General features: G+C 52.3%; 1 protein-coding gene across 1 annotated transcript; it reads right to left on the minus strand.

The window, feature by feature from the left end:
• Nucleotides 1–523: 523 nt before the first annotated feature.
• Nucleotides 524–18,543, minus strand: LOC149353070 (glutamine synthetase-like). The gene is made up of 6 exons (XM_089582278.1): nucleotides 18,200–18,543; nucleotides 5,600–5,770; nucleotides 5,321–5,482; nucleotides 4,760–5,034; nucleotides 2,960–3,159; nucleotides 524–2,002 (listed from the first exon to the last, which is right to left on the minus strand). The coding sequence occupies exons 1-6, from the start codon at nucleotides 18,321–18,323 to the stop codon at nucleotides 1,714–1,716; spliced, it is 1,221 nt and encodes a 406-aa protein (XP_089438404.1). The 5' UTR covers nucleotides 18,324–18,543; the 3' UTR covers nucleotides 524–1,713.
• Between the last annotated feature and the right edge of the window lie 257 nt (nucleotides 18,544–18,800).

The following is an 18,800-nucleotide window of genomic DNA, read 5'->3' on the forward strand; positions in this document are numbered from 1 at the left end:
GAAAGTTACTGTGGTTTACTGAACCAAGAAAATACGAAAAATTCTTGCATGGCATCATTAATGAAGTCAGATGAAAGAACAACGCAAGTGAAATATACTAAAATAAGATTTCTCATAGTACCCTGTTTCACATTTGATTTAAAAATTATCCAGCTTTTGCTTTTCACGGGAACTTCAAAGAGCCCTAATGTGAGGAAAAAAAATTTGAGAAGAATACTTTGTTCAAACTTCATTCACACAATCACCAACTAGCCCATTTTCTCAAAAGAATCAGTGGCGGTGAGTTTTGAGGTCTGGGACATTTTGCGTGGAATGAACATGTACTACTGTACTAACACAATAAAAAATCTTGAAGATACCAGCAGGTGTGGCTAAGCTGTCACAAGTAAACTTATCGTAGTTGTCCCTCAGTCGCTGGAGAGGCTGTTTCAGAGTTGGGTCCCCATAAGGTACACACGATACCCCTTCATGATGACAAAAGCTCCATAGAAGAAACGTTCACCAAATAAAAATAAACAAAACATCAGTTTGGTTTCCTTTTTTAATTAACAACGTATAGAGCTTCAGAAATGTCATTCAAATAAAAGCATGCCGGATACTTAAAAATGCTCACAGAAGCGGTGGGCACTTTCGTTTCCTTATTTACAGACAAAAAAAAAATCACAAATGCGAGCTGCATGTGCAACTGTACAAAACGAGTGGAATGTTGTGGCCATGAAGGATGCCCTTATATTAGAGTTTGCCATGATGCATGCTTCTGAAATTGTTGCACGTGCCACCTCATTGACATACATGCATAAAAAGATGCATGCAAACAACTTCTTTGCAACACAAGAAAAACAATTTGGAACATTAGAGCAGGAAAACGAAAAGTGTGTGTGGGAGGACGGGGGGGGGGGGGGGTATTACAATAGGATGCAGTTTCTTTAGATGCTTTAAAATTTAAAAGGAAGCACATCGAACAGTATTATATTAAAGAACAGGCTGCCTTGTACACGACCTTGAGTGGTTTCATTTCGCGATATCACCAACAGCAACATATAGCTATACATTCTGAAAACATCCATTGAATAAAACACCTGTGTTCAATTTTGCAGATTCCGTGCTTACCCAAAAGTCAATTTTATGTGTTCATGTCTGGACAAAAAGACGGCATGTGAAGAAAGCATTTGACCAGATAGAGGTTCAATGTGGTGTGTTTCGAGTTCAACAGCAAGAGCACCAATGAGCCCAAGAGGCATCCAGCACTGTCTGGGCAAAACATTTGGAAAAGATGCAGTGCACCAAAAGTTACAGAACTTGCAATGTAGTACAGGCTGGTTGCCTTGATGATTTGTTCAGATAGATACACTTGGTGAACATAATATTGGAAGACATCTATAAAGCTTTCCATGACATTACCTAGTTAGACTGCACACCAACTTTCCTAACAATAGTTTCACAAGATTTTTTTCTTTCACATTATAAACATGAACTTCAGATTCATGATATTGTCGAGTCAATGAAGGTGGCAGTTCTCAAAGAAATCCAGTGTGATAAAAAAAATCAGGCTGCCAAACAGTCTCTGTGAGCTCATTCAAGCAGAGTCAAAACATGCAACCTATTTCAGAATTCTTTAAAATCCAGATGTTTCACTTACTCAGCATACTAAACAATTCCGAAAGTTCATGCAGGCAGCCCCGAGTTGGCATGCGACTAAAAACAGTCGGTGGTCTACTCTTCAAGGAGGCAGGTACGGACAAGGACTTCAGTGACCCTGTAGGGGTCCATGTTAGAGGATGGCCGGCGGTCTTCGAAGTATCCCTTGTTCTGCTCAGCAACAGCACGAGGGATCCGCACACTGCAACCCCGGTTGGCCACCCCAGATGAAAAGTCATGGATGCTTGAAGTCTCGTGGTGGCCAGTCAGTCGGCGTTCGTTGTCACGGCCCTCCTTGGGGTCGTAGGCCTCAATGTGGCGCTTGTGTTGCTTGGCCAGGCGGGCGATGGCAGCCTCGATGGCCCTGCGATCAAAGACACAGAAAGTGTTCAGGCTCCCTTGAAAAGAGGTCTGTCAATCCTATGAAATACACGGCTACACCTAGACAAACTGTTCTAACGACAACCTCTGCAATTTCTTTACTTGTCCACCGTCCATGCATAGAAAAAGCTTCTGCTAAGCTGTATTTGTGAGTGCAAAGACAGCATAAACCGAATTGGTGCCCTGTAAACAGCTCTGCAAACAAAGCCAGGAGAACTTCAACCATTCCGCAACCTTAGAAGTGCACCACAAATACTTTTTGCAGTGTCAGTATATGCGGTCATTTTTATGTTACCTGCTTTCAAATTCAAAATGTGGTCACTGCAGTGCGGAAGCAGACCTACGACAGAGTCCCTCAGCCCCCGACTAACCTTGGCAGAATGTACTGCTACGTGCACTTCCTTATACCGACAATGTTTGCATGATTCTATAAGGAACACCTGGCTGTGGGAAGCACATGCGGGGGTCTTGTGCTTGAACACTGGGCAGTTCTAAGAGAGCGTGTCATCTTCAATCACGTGTTGAACATCGCAAAGGCCCTCAAGCTGTGTGAAAATGTGTATAGTCGTGCTAATTAGTGCGGTCAAGATACTTCAGTACGCGAAAAGCAGATCAACACTAGACTATGTCTCAGGTGACTGCAAAATGAACATGTGCCCAAAGTGGCCATCATTCCCGGAAGTCCGTTTCTGTCTGATTATTAAAGTTTGGCGCTACAAACGTGACAGATGCTATGTGAGAGATTAAATTGTCCAAGAAGAAACGCAAACAATGTTTACACCACAACTTTGAGCTTGTTTTCTGTTTAATGAAAAACTACTTCTACGATAGAATGGGTCAAACACGATATGCATCAACAGAAACAAACTGGGAAACAAAGCACATACTGCACAACAAGCGTGAGTTTCTGAACTGAGCAGAAAAGAAGATGGGGACGCACTTCATTCCGCCTTCAGCACGCATGGCCTTGGTGCTGAAGTTTGTGTGTGCGCCAGCTCCGTTCCAATCGCCGGTCATGGGCTTGGGATCGAAGGTGACCACGATGCCAAAGTCCTCAGCAACACGGTGAAGGATGTAGCGAGACATCCACAGCTCGTCAGCAGCGCTCACGCCACCACAGGGGCCGATCTGGTATTCCCACTGCACACACCCCCAACACATGCTGTCATTGTTCAGGTGGTCCCGTGAATAGCAAGCTGCAGGCACTCCTATCATTATATAAGGCTCTAGCAAGAACCATTCTTCCGAGTTTAATGCCGGAGCCACAAAATCAAATGGTCGCTGCTTTGCAAGTGCTACTTGACAAAGGTGATTTGATGCACTATAAATTTGCTGCTCAATCTCCTGAAATTCCAAATCAAAAGATTATTCGTCACAACTCAGACTGGGAAGAGCCATCCATTAAGAAAAAAAAAAAAAGGACTACAGTGTCTTAATTGGAATCTGCAAATTGCACGAAAAAACGCTCTCGCAAAAAGGAGGTTGGGAAGGCAGCCTCAATGAAGCCGTTTGAGAAGTAGCAAGTTGGTGGTATAGAGAGCATGGAGTACTGCAGAGGGCATGATCATGCAACACTGATTTCGCCAATCAGCAGAACCGAACTACGACATTCTGTGGGTGAACAGAGGGAGCACAAGCGCTGTGTGTGTGCGTGTCTTCTTTCTTCGTCCCGTGTAAGCGCGCTGTTTTACGGTGTGGACAAGTAAACTGCAGTTGCCAGTGGCAGAACACCTGCACGAGTGGGGTCGGGTAAAAAAGCACAACAGGGCCGCCATGCCGAAAGCAGATGACGGTGGCTGAATTCGCATCACAGCTAGAACATCATGCGATCTGCGATTAATCACTCAAATTGAGGTGGTCATACCTCTCTCTCACTCTGAGCATCCACTTTGTTTATTCACATCGACGAATCTTAGAACCTCATGCTATCTACCTTTTCTGCAGATTGCCTAGCCCTCGACTGTCGGGACACCTCATATGACAACGAGCTTGAAACATTTAGTTTACTGCAGCTCACAGCTTCCCGGGTCTCCGCAGTTGGTTCCATTTGAGATCTATGGCATATAGTGGTATATTGGAAGCACCCCACAACCTTCCTTTAAGCTGTCTTAATCGTGTTTCATACCGAGCTGCCATCTATGCACGCAGCACGCAAATAGTTTATCAGGCACACTGGCACGCTGAGGTAGCCCTGGCATCAGTGTGATGCTCAGGTGAAGAAAGTCAGTACAGCCAGGCGATAGCAGTCCATTCATGGTTAATACATGAACTCTCTTGAAAAACTGCAGTGAAATAACGTTTCACCGACTGTCTTATAAACTTAAACCCGTAAAAGAGTTCAGTGGTACGTTTGCAGTGTTGACCTACGCTTCCCTTACAAAGTAAAACAAACTAGCAGAGGCAAATAAACCAGCACATAAACGAATGTCACTGCAGATGAACAATATACTTACACAGCTAGATTCAGCATTCCGACAGTCTTGTTTAAAAGTTAACGATTTATAAAACATGTACTGTATCATTTGTTGCACATATTCCGCACTAGCAAAAACTTCTCTTGCTGCTTGCAAGTGTGCCAGAACACGCCCGTAAGGAAGCTTCGCAAAGCTTTGAACAGGCTCAGTTTCTAGCCTGCCGAGTTCTGGCTGGACAGAAGGCCAGTGAAATTCTTTGGAGCATGGAACGTGCTGATGTCGGGCTAGCATAGCAAAAGGGTGTTGGCTAGAAGGGCCTCTCGTACCTGGGCGGGCATGACCTCGGCGTTGGTGCCCGAGATGTTGATGTTTGAGTATAAGCAGGCACGGTAGTGGGCCTCCACCACATCGCGGCCCATGACACGTCCAGTGCCCACGCCGCAGTAGTAGGGTCCCTGAGGCCCCGGGAAGCCTCCCTTGGGCCAACCAAAGGGCTTGCCTGTCGTGTCCAGGAACGTGTACTCCTGCTCGATGCCAAACCAAGGCTCCTGGTCCTTCACTTTCTCCATGGATTCGGCACACTTATGCCGGTGGTTAGTCTCTGAAGAAGGGGCGACAAAAAGAAAAACAGCCTGCCGTTATCGCATCCCTCAATCTTGAGCTTAAAAAAGAACAAAGCTGTAGTTTTCACTAGCAACAGACAACCTAGATGCCAGCAGATCACTCAGACAGGTTTATGAACACTGCTAACACGGACTACACCATCCTTCGAAAAAAATAAACAAAGCAGGTATGTCACCTGACATGTGCCGAGAGTTAATGACAGCGAGAACAGCGTCAGTGTACGCAGAAAGCAAACAATAACCTGGGGCAGACTTCTCGCTCACCTGTCGGCTGGTTGTTGGGCCTGTACGTCTCGCACATGACCAGCCTGTTGCTGCCCCTCAAGAAGGGGTCCGGGAACACCGCCGCGGGCTTGAGGAACACATCAGAGTTAGACCCCTGAGCTTGGTATGTGCTGGAGCCATCATAGTTCCACATCGGCAGTTCTGCGATAAAGAAAAAAAAAAGACCGCGTTTTGTGACTTTCTGATAGGAGAGACGAATCGGAAAAGTAAACATGCCATCTTCTGACATGTGCGCGCGGACGGGGTGGCACAAGTTACCTTCAGCGGACTTCGGCACAAAGTTGACAGTGCGCGTCTTCGAACGCAGGTGCTCTCCAGTACCATCAATCCAGATGTACGTGCACAGGGACTTGTCAGAAGGCATGGACAGTTCAAGGTAGTGGAACATAGTTGGCTTCCCCACAGTCTTCTCAAGCCGACTTTCTTCACCTGAAACGAAATTATTCAAAAACAAATTAAACCCGTACTCCGAGAGTACTACATGCATGCATTTTTGAGCGTAGAAAACAAATTTTTTTTGTAATTATTGCATGATGTCAAGCGCAGAACTACACAAAGTTTCTGAATTATGAACTATGACAAAAGGTGGTTGCCGTTCGAGTTGCCTGAACTTGCATATAAACATTTAAATTCCCCTTGAATTCATCCTGTCAGTTTCTATGCGTTCTGCGGCGACAGAAATGAAAGATATGTTGCCGGTTACTGCAACCTCACCCGATCACATCGAGGACGCGCAAACTATATACTCTGAATTAGGCGCTAGTAAACAGTACGTTATAACACTTAGTTTTAGTGGGAACACAATTGAACTGTTTGCTAAGCAAACGCCACGCGAGGGGGCTGGCGTTTGCTTGTAACGGCAAGCTCGCTTTGCCACATTCCCTGCAAAGCAGCAGCGAAGCGACAGCGCTAGGAGGAGGAAAACTCGTGAAAAGCGGGTGGTTTCACGTAGAACGCCGCACGAAAAAGGACGGGGTTTAGAAATAAGAATGCATAGAGGACGGAATCAGGGGCGAGTCAGATGCCTTTCATTTTTTTTTTTTTTAAAGAACAGACCAGGAAAAAAAAAAGTGTTTCAAGATATTGCCTCGACCCCGCCATCGCACACTGCGCAGTGAGGGGCGTCCCGTTTGCGGGCGAAGACTTATTGCGAGAAATGCAGAATGAACACAAACGCTAGAGTTTCATGGTTCAGTCATTATTTCGTACGTGCGCGATCGCACATCTATCGTACCAGGCTGAAGTTTTTATCTCAGTTTTGTTAAGGAAAAAGGCACAGCAGGAACGAGGTCGATGGGCGTGCTCCCTCGAACGCAGGTACCGAAAAATCGAGGACTACAAGGGCAACCGCAAGAATCGCTGAATGATCGGTTAACCAGTGCTCGTGGTCCGGGCTCCGGTGACAGCGAAGCGAGGTTCCGCTGACATGGCCAGCGTTATAGGAATGGCGGCGACGCCTCCACCGCGAAGATGCAAGTGGGCGCGGGCTAAGAACGCCAAACAGCCGGTGCGTGAGCGTAGCGACCAGAGCTCCTCGGAAGGAAAGTGACAGAAACAAAGTATGGTATACGAGGACTTAGTCCGCAAGCAGGCGGTCAGTGCAAGCAAAGCAAGTCGTATCGGAAGTTCCAAGCCTTCCCGCGGATTATTTAAATACGACGAAAGCCTGAATCCTTGACGATGGGTCACTGATCTGCCGCCGTCGACACGTGAACATCCTGTGCTCTCACGCCCGCAGAACGACTTCAGAGTAACTCAAAGCGGTTTCGCCGCGTGATGACAAGGCGGGCGTTCAGAGAATGCGCATTCCGAGCGGGAAGAAAAAAGGAATAAGGATTGACTGAATTCAAACAAGGTGGGGGGGCTGCATTTTCTGTGCAGGAGGTGAGTGGCCGCCTGTTGGGTACGAAAGGCGAGTCCCGTTTGAGCAAAGCAATGTGGCGAGAAACCTCACACCGCCCGAAAGACGCCTCCGACGTCCGGTGCAGAGGCGAACTCGGCGCAAGTAACACGACCTCGTGCGTCACGCACAACAGCACCGGTCAGCTGACTTCACTGCAGACACGGTCGTCGAAGCGGATGCAAGCGAAGCGCGCGTGCACATAGCCGGAAATGAATAAGCCGTTGAAGTCTCGTGGTATGTGTCCGAGAGATAAGGAAAAGAGCGTTCTCTGTAGACGAAGACGCAAATGCTACCCAGTAACGCAAAGTAAGCGTCCCTCCCCTTTTGAGCAGAATGCACTTCAGTTGTGCTCCATCAGCTGGGTCCTTCTGGCGGTTGCGGTTAATTATGCAGCCGAGCGAAACATGCGGCAACGCACAGACCGCGCTAGTTTTACAGGGTGTTGAAACAGCAAACCATTACGATCACGGTGACGACTCTTGTAAAATCCGCCATCACCGAGCGCCGCTACAGAAGTCGCCATTCGCGCAGCTGTTGATGAGACAGTAAACAGCTGCATAATGACAAAGCAAAGCACATCCGGTCCGGCACCCAGCCACGTTTCAGAGCTAAACAGATCTGCGTGCGCGGTACGAACGCACGGCCGTTAAGTGCGCTAAACCAGATGTTGGAACAAATACAAAAGATTGAAAGAGGAACGAAGTACGGAGGGCCTGAAGACGGCAACAACGAAAAAATAAGAGCCCAAAAGGCCGCTGGGGACTCAGACACGCCAAAAACAACAGCCACGACTCGTCGAATGCAGACGCACTGAATCGTGCAACGTAGCCTCTCCGAAACCAGTTGTCAGTCAAGAGGTGCCGGAAAGCGAAATATGCAGTGTTGGGGCCTAGCGTATCCATCGAATCACACAAGGCTGCGAAAGGAAAACAAGGTATTCAAGGCCTCGGCCTATTGTTTCGCTTGTCAGTAATCCTCCGAGCAACGTAGGTCAAATTGTTTGGTTGATCGGTTGCCATAGTTCCACAATCGACCGTTGCTCCTCGCCGGCCTTTCAGAAAAATAAATGCGCTCCTCGAGGCATGCTAATCCGCTCTTGTAGCATACGCTACCGCCGCGACGCAAACAGCGCCGACGGGAACAGCGCCGTTCGTTCCGGAGAGCCGCTTTCGGAAGCTGTCAAAAGCTGAGCGCGCACCGGCGCAGTGAATCACGGGGTGACGCGCGCCTGGCCCCAAAGCGAAACTAGTCACGACGCAGGAAGCGGCGCTGCGCTGGAGGAGGTCAGCGAAACCGAACGCTAACCTCGCCCTCAGGCCCGGGGCCCGACCGTGAGCGGGGCTCCGCGGCCGGCAACAGCGGCGCAGCGGAGGCAGCAGCGCATCACGTGCACGCGCGGCCCGAGCGCATCGGCACGCCACTGATCGCGCACGTGTTCAGGGCACTGCGCTCATGCGGTCACGTGCCTCGCGGAAGGGACCACGTCACGAACGAGGCCCGCCCTGCTTCCACCGGGGAGGAGGAGAAGAAAAAAAAAACTTCCGCCGCTGGCGTCATCGACGGCGCGCACAGCTGACGAGGCGCCGGAAACCACCCGGAGAGAGGGTAGAGGACGAGGAGGAGGACGCTCTCGCGGGCGTCGCTTCTTTTTCTTTGCTTTATTGTCTTATTGCCCGAGCGCTGTTTTCTAGACTCGAGTGGAAAAACACTGAAAGCCCGGTAAGAAGAAAGGGACCGGAAAGAGTTGCCCTGGGCGTCAGCCAGGCTGCGCTCACGGCGGTTGTACACAGGTGACAGAGTCCGCATTTGCGCAAAGAGGTCTGTCGACAGCTCCTCTGCGGAGCACAACTCGAGTTGTGAGAGCGGAGAAGCGGCGGCGCCGCCGTACGGGCTCCGCGCTGCCAGCCAAACGAAACTTGGTGCGCAGTAATCACTCGGTGCCACTTTGCATTAGCACATAGTCTACCCGCTTGGTCTGCGCGCAAATACTTGTCGCAAGACAAATATGCGAGCGAGGCTCGAGGAAAAGGCGGTGCAGACACACGCGATATCCGCAGCTCTCGACGATGTGCAACGACTATGCGAGAGCTTGAGTCGCATGCGCCATATCGCAACGCTGCCTTACCATCAGTAACTGCGAAGAAAAGACTAGGCGACACGTGCCGAGCATTTACTCTAGCAGGATAGAGACTAGCGGAATAGGACGCAAGAGCAGCGAGCCAAGGGAGCAATTGCTTCTTTGTCAATGCAGCCATTTATATGCGCACCTCCCGCCGTATATACCGGGCCCCTAGAGGCATCTGAACACTTCTACCTCACCTTAACCCCTACCCCCGTTTCTTTCCCCATAACGACCCCAACTAACGTGCTGCGCATGCGCCAAGCCTCCTCGTCTTCAGGTGCCCTCTGTACCACTCTGCCGCTTTACGGAAGACAGCTCCGCTCTGTGCAAAGCAATGGCGTCAAGTTAAGTTGAAGCTGTAATCGGCGACGGCATTCACGCAGACTTCGCAAGCCAGCGGCCTCGCGCGACACTTAATATATACAGAGGTGCGCCGGCGATGTGATGTTCGATGGCGCGGCGATTGGCATGGCGCTTCCCGCCCCTCATCAATCAGCGCGCGACTGTTAAACAGCAGACCGAGGCTCTAGGCCGGCAGGCAACGAGACGTGATGAGGAACTGGTTGGCTCGCAGGGGCCTTGTGCGTGCCACACGTGATGTCGGAGCTGGCAGCGCGCCCGCAGCGGCGTCTAGGCTGGCCTTCGAGCCTCATCATTGGCGGCCTCTCGGTGAATTGAGAGACGGCGAGGAATGGAACGTGTGACGCACGACTGGCCCCGCCAACGGCGATTTACGTGCGAACGGACAAGAAAGGGCGGCAGTGGGAAGATGACCCCTCGCCGCCGCAGAGAACTCCCGGGCAAGACTGACGACGGAAGCGTTGTGTCGAAACGGTCCAGCGCCCTTATTGCGACCGCTCTTGAGAAACAGTCTTGCGCCAGTTGTACCATTCGCGCAAGTGACATCCGCGAGGCGCCAGCCGCGCTTTCTATTCCGCTCGGTGGCGGACCTCGACGAGACGCCCCTAGCATTCGACTGCATCGCGTGATCTCGGAGCCGGCGGTGCCGGTGGATATACCGAGTGTTTCGCCTGAAGTGTTGAGAAATTTTTAAAATGAGGCTTTCTGAGATACAAGGGCGCTTTTTCCAGCGTAGCATCCTCAACGGTGTAGCTAGTCGGAATACAGCTAAGACACGCGAACTAGTAGACTGGTTAACTAATGCTGTGTAGTGAAATTTTTAATTATTACCGATAGCCTCATAGCGGCGTGTAGCCTACGGTAAGTGATTCCCATTTCAGATTTAAAAATTTCGAAAACGCAGCTACCCTTTGCGCTGTGTAACCACAAATTTTGGCTATTTCGACGAGTTACGTGGACTGGAGAGGTTGCTTTGCCTGCAAGCTTCTCCAAACTGCATGTATTTTGCCGTGACGTAGCCAGAATTTGTTGGGCCACAGTGCCGACGGTAACTGCGTTTTCGAAATTAAAACTGATATGGATATTACTTACGGTGGGCTACTCGCCTTCAATAAACAAGGAGATTAACAGTAATAGTTAAAAGTTAACTACTCAATATTAGTTAACGAGCCAACTATTTAGCACGTCTTAGCAGTATTCTGGTGTACTACGCTGCTGACAATGCTATACCAAAAAAAAAAAAGCGCTACTCGAACTCAAAAAGCGCATTTTTAAAAATTGTGTAAAGACTTAGGTGAAGCACCCTATAAGCAGGTGTTCGACTTTTCGGTTTTTATTTCTGAACGCACGTTTCGGTTTTTTGTTTTCGGCGAATATTATTTTCGACAAATGAAATACTGGCTTTTTTCTGTGACTTAATATAGATTTCAAGCGACATTTGACACGCAGAAATGCTATATCGGCGTTTTTGTCACCCCGAATAATCTATTTACAAATAATAAACGAGCAAAGCTTATGCAGTACTTGGAGCTGTGCTCGTAGAAGAAATCGCTATCGTCATTAAAAGAGCAAGTTAAACGAGATAGCCAACATTCAAAGGCGGATGTGGAAGTTTACTTCAAAGAACTAGGTTGACATGTCAGTGCTTGGTAGAGCGCGAGGACGGGGCATCACGTGGTCTGCGTGTTGATGAAACTGCCGCTCTACCGTCGCGGTAGCCAGAACACTTTTCGTGACGCCCATACGCGGTTTAGAGTCAGTGTCCTACATGCAGTTGATTAACCTACTTAACCGACCAACTGTTTTAAGCAGGTAATGATAGTGAACAAACAGTGCTTAACTAGAAGGCGGCAACGACAGTCCCGGCAGTGACGCGGGCCAGACGCGTCCCTGCCAGGGCCGGTGCAGAGGGGGCAGGAAACTAGGGTCGGCAGATGAGCGGGACGCGATCGCGCAAATGTGGCCCGGTTCCTCGGGGACGCGTGCGAAACGGTTCCGTCTCACTGCTCGGACGAACGCGATTCATACGGCACGCTCGCCGCAGCGTGCACAGGATTCTCGGTCAGTACACCTTGAACCAGCGCAAGTTTCGAGTCTCCCGCGAACAAGCAGCGCCCACTGGGAACACGGCATAGCTTCACCGCTTCACTTGGCGCGAATGCCGGAACCGAAGGAGCGACACTCTTGCATCCAAGGAAGAAGGAGCGCGCGCAGTCGGTCGGAAGCGGCAGCGCAGCGAAGCGCGAGGATATCAGTGGGCCACGCAGTGCTGCTGTCGCGACACGCATGGCAGGAACGGAGAAAGCCCGGTTATCCCGGGCCGCGAAAAGCGACGGCCGTCGAGCATAACGCGCGCACAAATGCAATGCAGAGGTCCAATCTCGACGCCGACGGCCGAAAGAGGGCCGCGCTGTGGACGGCAAGCGCGGGTGCTCCCCAGCGCCTGTCGAGCACGGAGGGGCTTGCGTAACGCGCCGGCGACAAAAAATATGCTGACGGGTCGGTAGCGCGCAGCTGGCATCGCGTAATTCGGACGCAGCCGTCGCGGAGGTAGCGATAAAGTTTCTTGACAGGGAAGTCAAGTAAACGTGGCGATGCTTTCGTTATATGCATTTTGATACTACGGGCGCATCGTTCGCGGCAGCCATACTGCTGAGTGCTGCCTAAGCATGCGTTCTGTTGGCCTCCACGTACTAAAGTGCCGCTTCGGTAGCGCACTGTGCGCAACCCTCATGAGCATGCAATGGGGCTTTAAAGAAGGAAGCGTAGAGCCGCGATATTTGCATATGGATGCTTGAGGTCACGAAACTGGTTAGCCCGCCCTCAAAAATGGTTAGCTTCACCCCCTCGCTAAGTCCCTAGCAGGTGCCGGTGGCTTATGTTGGGAAGTTGGACAGTTTCATCGGCCAGCATAGCATTCATTTGCATCACCCCCTCTCCCTTCATTTACTCGAAGCTGTTCCCGTCGCTTCAGCAGATAATTATTGCGCTTGACTGACGCTGCGTGGGTCAGCAAGCGCGAAATGGAGCGGCAAGCGACAAGATCGAAGTTTCTACGCTAACACGGTTTGCATGCAGCCCTAAAACGTTTTCGAAGGCTTAAAAATCTGACGTGGTGCTCCCGCTCTCGTTTCCTGGCAACGCTGAACCAGAGCGAATGGACTGCTGCCCACTCTCGGGAGAGCCCGGAGTGAAACCAATCGAGCCAAACGACTAACTGCACCTGGAGCAGGAAATGTGTGAAAGGTGGAAAGACTGAAAATCGAGCAGGACGACGGCGGAGAGTGAACAGCGGTCGCGCAAAGACGGCGCGCATCGCAGCATTGTGGGTCGGCGAGCGCCGCGCACATTCGCCAAATGTGCGCCGCGCACATTTGGCGAATCTCTTTTTCGCGCGCGGGAATAACTGCGTGTGCTAGTAACCCGAAAGTCAGCGGCCAGGCTGCAATCCTACCCGGAAGGCCTTTGACGACGCTCATGCCTGCACGAAAAAAAAAAAAAAAAACCAGACACGGCAGGTCCGCATCCATCGAAAACGACTGGAGACGTAATAACCGCAGCTGCTAAGCGCCGGCGGCAGGCCGACGGGCGCCGCGTTGGCCCATTGAAAGGACAATGGCCGGCCGCCTTCGTGACCGCGTGCCTCGTTCAGCTGCTGCAAAGAGGGGTACATGTCTCGGAGGCAGAATGGCCAGAGACGCCCTCCAAGGGAGCGTTCATGCGCAGTTGGCTCGACGGAACCACGGGGTGCGCCGCAATGGCCGGGGCGTCGCAGCTGTGGTCAGAGAGCTGCGCGCAACAGGCACACGCGGCGAACGCCGTGGAGAATGTTCCTTCGCTCTCTACCGCCAGTCATGGCGTCGGAAGGCGAGACGGACTATTTATTAGAATTAGAGTTATATTAGAATACTATAGGGCTGAAAAGAAGCCACCTACTGCGGTATGGCTCGTTAACCGCCGAGTACTAATGAAGTCAAGCACTATAGGAAAAAGAGGGGGGGGAGGGGGGGGGGGGGGGCTAATGGCAGCCTAACACGGGCGACGAGCCTCTGGCCTTGTCGCGGATGCAATAAAGCCGCCGGGTGCAGACGGCTGCGCAAAGCCGGTCCGCGTTCACGCGACGCGCGCGAGTCGGCGGCGGACGGCCTCGTGACGCCAGCGGACAGCCGGCTGTCGACGTCAAGAGGGGCTTCCCCCACGCCCTTGGAGATGAGCCGGCGCGCCGACCGCTACCTGGGTGCGAAACAATGGAGCGGCTGCCCCGCGGTATACGGCGGAGGTGCCGTTGGCCGCTGCCTCGCGGAGCTCGGTCAGCAGGCGCCGGGTGGCTGCAGCTCCTCGCGGAGCACCCGGAAACAGAGCTCCGCAGGCAGGCAAATCGCGGCGCGCCGGCCGACGCGGGCATCGTGCCAAGCATGTGCGGGGGCGACGGAGACAGCGCGAATGAAACGACCCATTACGAGCGGTGGCGACACGCGTTGCGCGCACATGCCTTCACGCGACAGGGGTCGCCTAGGGCTCGGCCGTTTCGGTCACACGCGTACACTGACACGCATGGAAAGCTCACAGCGGCAATGAGTGAACTAGGCCCGCGCGAACGCCGCCCAGTGCATGGTGACGCAAGCGATCCAAAGGAATCAGCTCCATCGTTGCGACGCTTGTTTGAGGAAGTTACGCGAAGCGCAGAAGCCGGAAACAATGCGGCATAGCTGCCACGCAGAAGGGAGTGCCAAGATGCCGATTCTGAGCGCCGAGGAGGCAGCGAAGCGAGATCATTGCACCATTGTCACGCACGTGCGCAACAAACTTGCACGGACTGAAAGGAATCCGAGGTTGGGGTCGCCAACGCTGATGCTTGCGCCACTCGCTGGTCGCACACTCAGTTGCATTACGTTTAATTCTCTTGCTTCTGGGTCTTAAATGAGTCCGCAGGGTCAGTATGCTGCCCGGAGCGTTCGGAAGCTCGCTTTTGTCCGGACGACCCGCCGAGCCCCGGATTGCCATTCTTCTGAGAGACTGCTCGCTTTACGAAGCCGCACCATCAGCGATACATACGATTAAGAGACAGCCGGAATGCAGACGCTTGGAGGACTACAGTTGGGGAGTGTGCAACTATGCACACTCCCCAACAGAGTCACACACTGACCTCTTGCTGCAGCGTCGAACGCATGCAGGAAGGTGCGCTGCTTCGCGGGCAACGTGCGCAGGAGTGTTGTCTAAAAAAAACAGGAATACATTCGCCATTTCAGCTGTTTTCTGGCCCTCCGCGCGATTTTATGCATTTGATATAATTTAGTCCGCGTTAAGCCACGATAAAATGAACCTGGGTCAATTTTAGTCGTCCAAGCTAGAAAAGACAGGAGCCCGCGGGTCTTCCAAGCTACGCACTACAGTCGGATACAGCTGAAGAAGGAAGCGGCTTTTTCCCCTTCCAGCCAATGGCGTCGGCCGATCCTCGTGAACCTGCCAGCGTGCCTATGCAGGGGGGACAGTCCTCTCCCTGCATTGTCACGGCCCTACCTGCATTACAACATATCTCCCGGGGAATATACTTTGATGAGGTACCACTAAGTATAAAAAAAAAAAAGGCCGCCCCGGTTATTCTGCCTACCTCCCCAGATTGATTCCTCCTTCGCACATTATGACATCACTTGTTTTGACGAATGCAGCAAGAAGAACGGTGGGCGCAGAAAAATATACGACGGGGAAATTACTGGGCAGAGAGACCTGTTGCGAGCGAACGACCCTCGCGAAGTGCAAGAGCGGTGGTCAGATTGCCCCCCTGCTTCGGCGGCCGCAAACAGCTAATCTGAAACACCGGATCTCGAAAACAAAAGACCCGGTCTCAGCGCTCCAGGGAGAGATTGCGTAGCAGGCGAGAGCAGACGTCGGGGAACAGCAGAAGACAAGCTTCCAGATTATCGGGCGGCCAGACCGAGGTAGGCTTGAGGCTACGCACAACTGAACAGAAGAAACAAAAGCTGGGTTTGGAAAAGAAAGGCGCCAATTAGCGACGCGCCGATGGGTTTGTGCGCAAACCGGCTCTACCAGCTGGCGCGGCGTCAGCATCGGGGATTCTTGAGCGGCGGTTGCCAATTGGAGACGAGGGGTTGCCGCAAGGTGACCCGGTTGTTCAACCGCCAGCTCCTGAAGCAGGGCCGCTCCTTGCGCATTCCGAGAGGCTCCCGTTACACAAGGCAGCGTGTTGTCAAGTAGCAGCCGTGCGCACACGCGCGGCGATACAGGGAAGCGCCTGCAACGCGTCACCCTGAGAGACGCCAGCTGCACGAGGATGCCGTAAAGGCGAAGTCGTACACAGGTGCCGCGCGAGTACGCGCAAGCTTTGTTATGACAAACGGCAGCCCTCGCCACCCACGCAAGCCTGTCTGGGAGAGATGAAAAGCGATATACACGTGCGCCCAGCAACTCGGGGCAGCGGTGCAGGAACCAAGCCAACCCTTGTCGCGGCATTCCCCGAAGCGGCGGGGCCGTGCCGCCGGGGATCATCACTGCACGCCTGCCGAGGCGCACAACGGTGCCACTCACGTGCACAGTGCGTCCTTGAAGCCGGCCGCTTGGCGGACGTCCAGGACGCGATTTTCCCCCAGACTGGGGAAGGCAGGACGTGGTGCGCCCGCGGGCCACTTTCGCTGCCTACCGGTGAGCGCCAGATTCGCCGCCCGCTCGGCTACGATAACGCGGAAACCCACTCGCCACCTCGGGGGGACAAGATCGTTCGGCTCGGAACCGGAGCGGTACACGCGGCGCTCCCTCTTGGTCGCAGGCCAGAATGTGCAGTGCAATTAGGCAACCAAGATCACAGCCGCAGATTACCGCGCCGGCTGTGCGGGCAGTTGTGCCGCCAGGCTCCCATGGGCTAAATGTGTAAATAGGCTGGACACAGTACGAAACACACAAGCACGGTGGATCCCAGGTCGCAGGAAGGAACGACAGGTGCTGGGGAAAGGAAGAGTGCAGCGGTTGACAACAGCAGTACACGTGCCGAACCGTCGATTAGGCCAGCACCGTCTGGCTATTAGGCCAGCATCGTCTGACTACGGGCAGCAAGGCAGCGATCTGCTCGAGGCGCAAACTAGAAAGCGAATGCTAATAGTTTCCTGCATTTCACCGTGAATCAGGTCAGAGGCAAAGATGTATGGCAGAACATGCCCGACGGACTGGAAGCGTTGATGACACTTGACTGTCACGACTGACAACTGCAACCGAAGCTATTGAACGGCTACCAGTCAGGACACGGAATACACTGATTGCGGGGCCTCGCTAATCAGGAATTGTAAAAAAAGAAAAATAACAGGAAGACTAGTATTAAACTGTCAACTTATGACCGCGCATGCACCAAACCTTTCTTATTTATGACCTCGACAGTGAACGCAAGACGTGCAGAAAGAGTTGCGGGTAGCAGAATATACCGCCGTACATTCTACTCTCAAGAAAAATCGCACATCAGAAGGAGACAAAAGGGACCAAACCAACTATACATAACAAGCAGCGTTCTCGATCGCAAACATCATCGGCAAAACAGATTTCGGACACGGCACTGCACAGCTGTATTCACACACACACACGCACAAAAAAAAAAAAAGATGACTAAAGTTGGTGCCCAACGCCTTCATGCGAATTATATCGGGATAAAAATGAGGCAGCTTTCAGCTTCTAAAGGGAACTTGAGCTAAAGCTGCCAGCTTCCTAGGATGTGTTACGCCCGTGCGCAGAGATTACGCTCGGTGCATTTCCAAGGTCACAACCTGGAGCGCGCCGGTTCGCGCCCCCAGCAATGCCAGACGCCGAGAGCAGATTCACAGGAATCGCCTGGTGAAGGATATGCAGCACAAGCTATCGTAACGTCTGATGGATGTCACCTTAAACGATCCAGGTATCGAGCAGTCACAAATAGTGGTGCCACTTCCACATGACTGCCATTGGGTTCACCGGGAAAAGCATGGGTTACGCAACGTTCATCGCGAATTTCTTTGGCCCCGGGAAATGAGCATCTCTGCTAGTGCACGAATGGCAGATGCAGCCCCGCGAGCGGAGCAAAACCACAGCCCCGTAGCAACCGAACACTTGACATGATCTCGTTTTTACTGCCGCATCCAAAAGTAAAACGCGCACGACGACATCCTAACAGAGCTTTCCGCGGAAGCAGCGAAAATAAGGGAACGAAAAAAAAAAAAAAACAGCGCCGATTTCGGCCCTTGCAATCCAGAATCCCATCCCTATTTTCGTCACACAGAAATCTCGGCTTAAAACTAAAAAGGGAATCCAAACGCGCCCACCTCTTTCGGCTAAATTATACTCGCCGTCGTTACTACTGTCAAGCCGGACGCGAGCAGACGAATTTTCCGATGTGCAGGGCTGCGTCATCTTCGGATCGCCGCTTCGCGGGCGCTTCTGAATGGCAAATTAGCCAGGACGAGTCCTAGAAAAAGCTCGTGCAACGGTTTGCGCTTACCTGACATGCTCGGCACGCTGGTCTTGAAGCCGCACACAGAAGCAGTGGGCAGAGCCGCGCGCTGCTGCGTCCGGAGCAGAGCCGCAACGGCGCGGCCCGATTTTTTCAGTGCTGACGACGCCATTCTTTCGTGCAAAAATTATAAATTCAGCTACCTTGCAAAGCTAAGGGGGATCCGTCGATACGGAAAACAAAACTCGGCGTGGGACAAGGTGCCCGAGTAGCTCACAACTGGCGCATAGGAGACGGACGAGCTTCCCAACGCGGTCCCGTAAGCTACGACCAGGCAGCAGCGAGAGCACCGAAGGCCCGACGTCCGCGGCGGAGAGTCACAAGTGCGCGCGAGCCGCGCTCCCCGAACTATTTAAGGACGCGGAGGAGTAGGGGCGCCGTTCGCCGGCAGAGGGTGCAGGCGTGCCTCCCCTGCTGCTCTTGCTACAGCTGCTGCGAGGAGCGCTCGTATCCCGCGGGCCGCGATAAAGCTTCTTTCGCTGCACTGCGGGCAGCATAACGCATCAGCAGCCTCTGCAGGCCATTTGTAGCACAGCACTCTTCACTAGGGGCTAACAGAAAAGATAACCGACTTAGGCGGTGAACGCCT

This window comes from Amblyomma mixtum, chromosome 3, assembly GCF_055824585.1.
Source record: "Amblyomma mixtum isolate Tamu chromosome 3, ASM5582458v1, whole genome shotgun sequence".
Taxonomy (NCBI): domain Eukaryota; kingdom Metazoa; phylum Arthropoda; class Arachnida; order Ixodida; family Ixodidae; genus Amblyomma; species Amblyomma mixtum.

Bases quoted from the DNA above. Each gene is read 5' to 3' on its own strand.
- LOC149353070 (XM_089582278.1), bottom strand. From the start codon at position 18,323: ATGGCGTCGTCAGCACTGAAAAAATCGGGCCGCGCCGTTGCGGCTCTG. The intron at 5,771-18,199 runs GTAAGCGCAAAC...ATTTCGTTTCAG, and splicing joins CAGCGTGCCGAGCATGTCAG to GTGAAGAAAGTCGGCTTGAG. The intron at 2,003-2,959 runs GTGCGTCCCCAT...CTTTGATCGCAG, and splicing joins CGTGCTGAAGGCGGAATGAA to GGCCATCGAGGCTGCCATCG.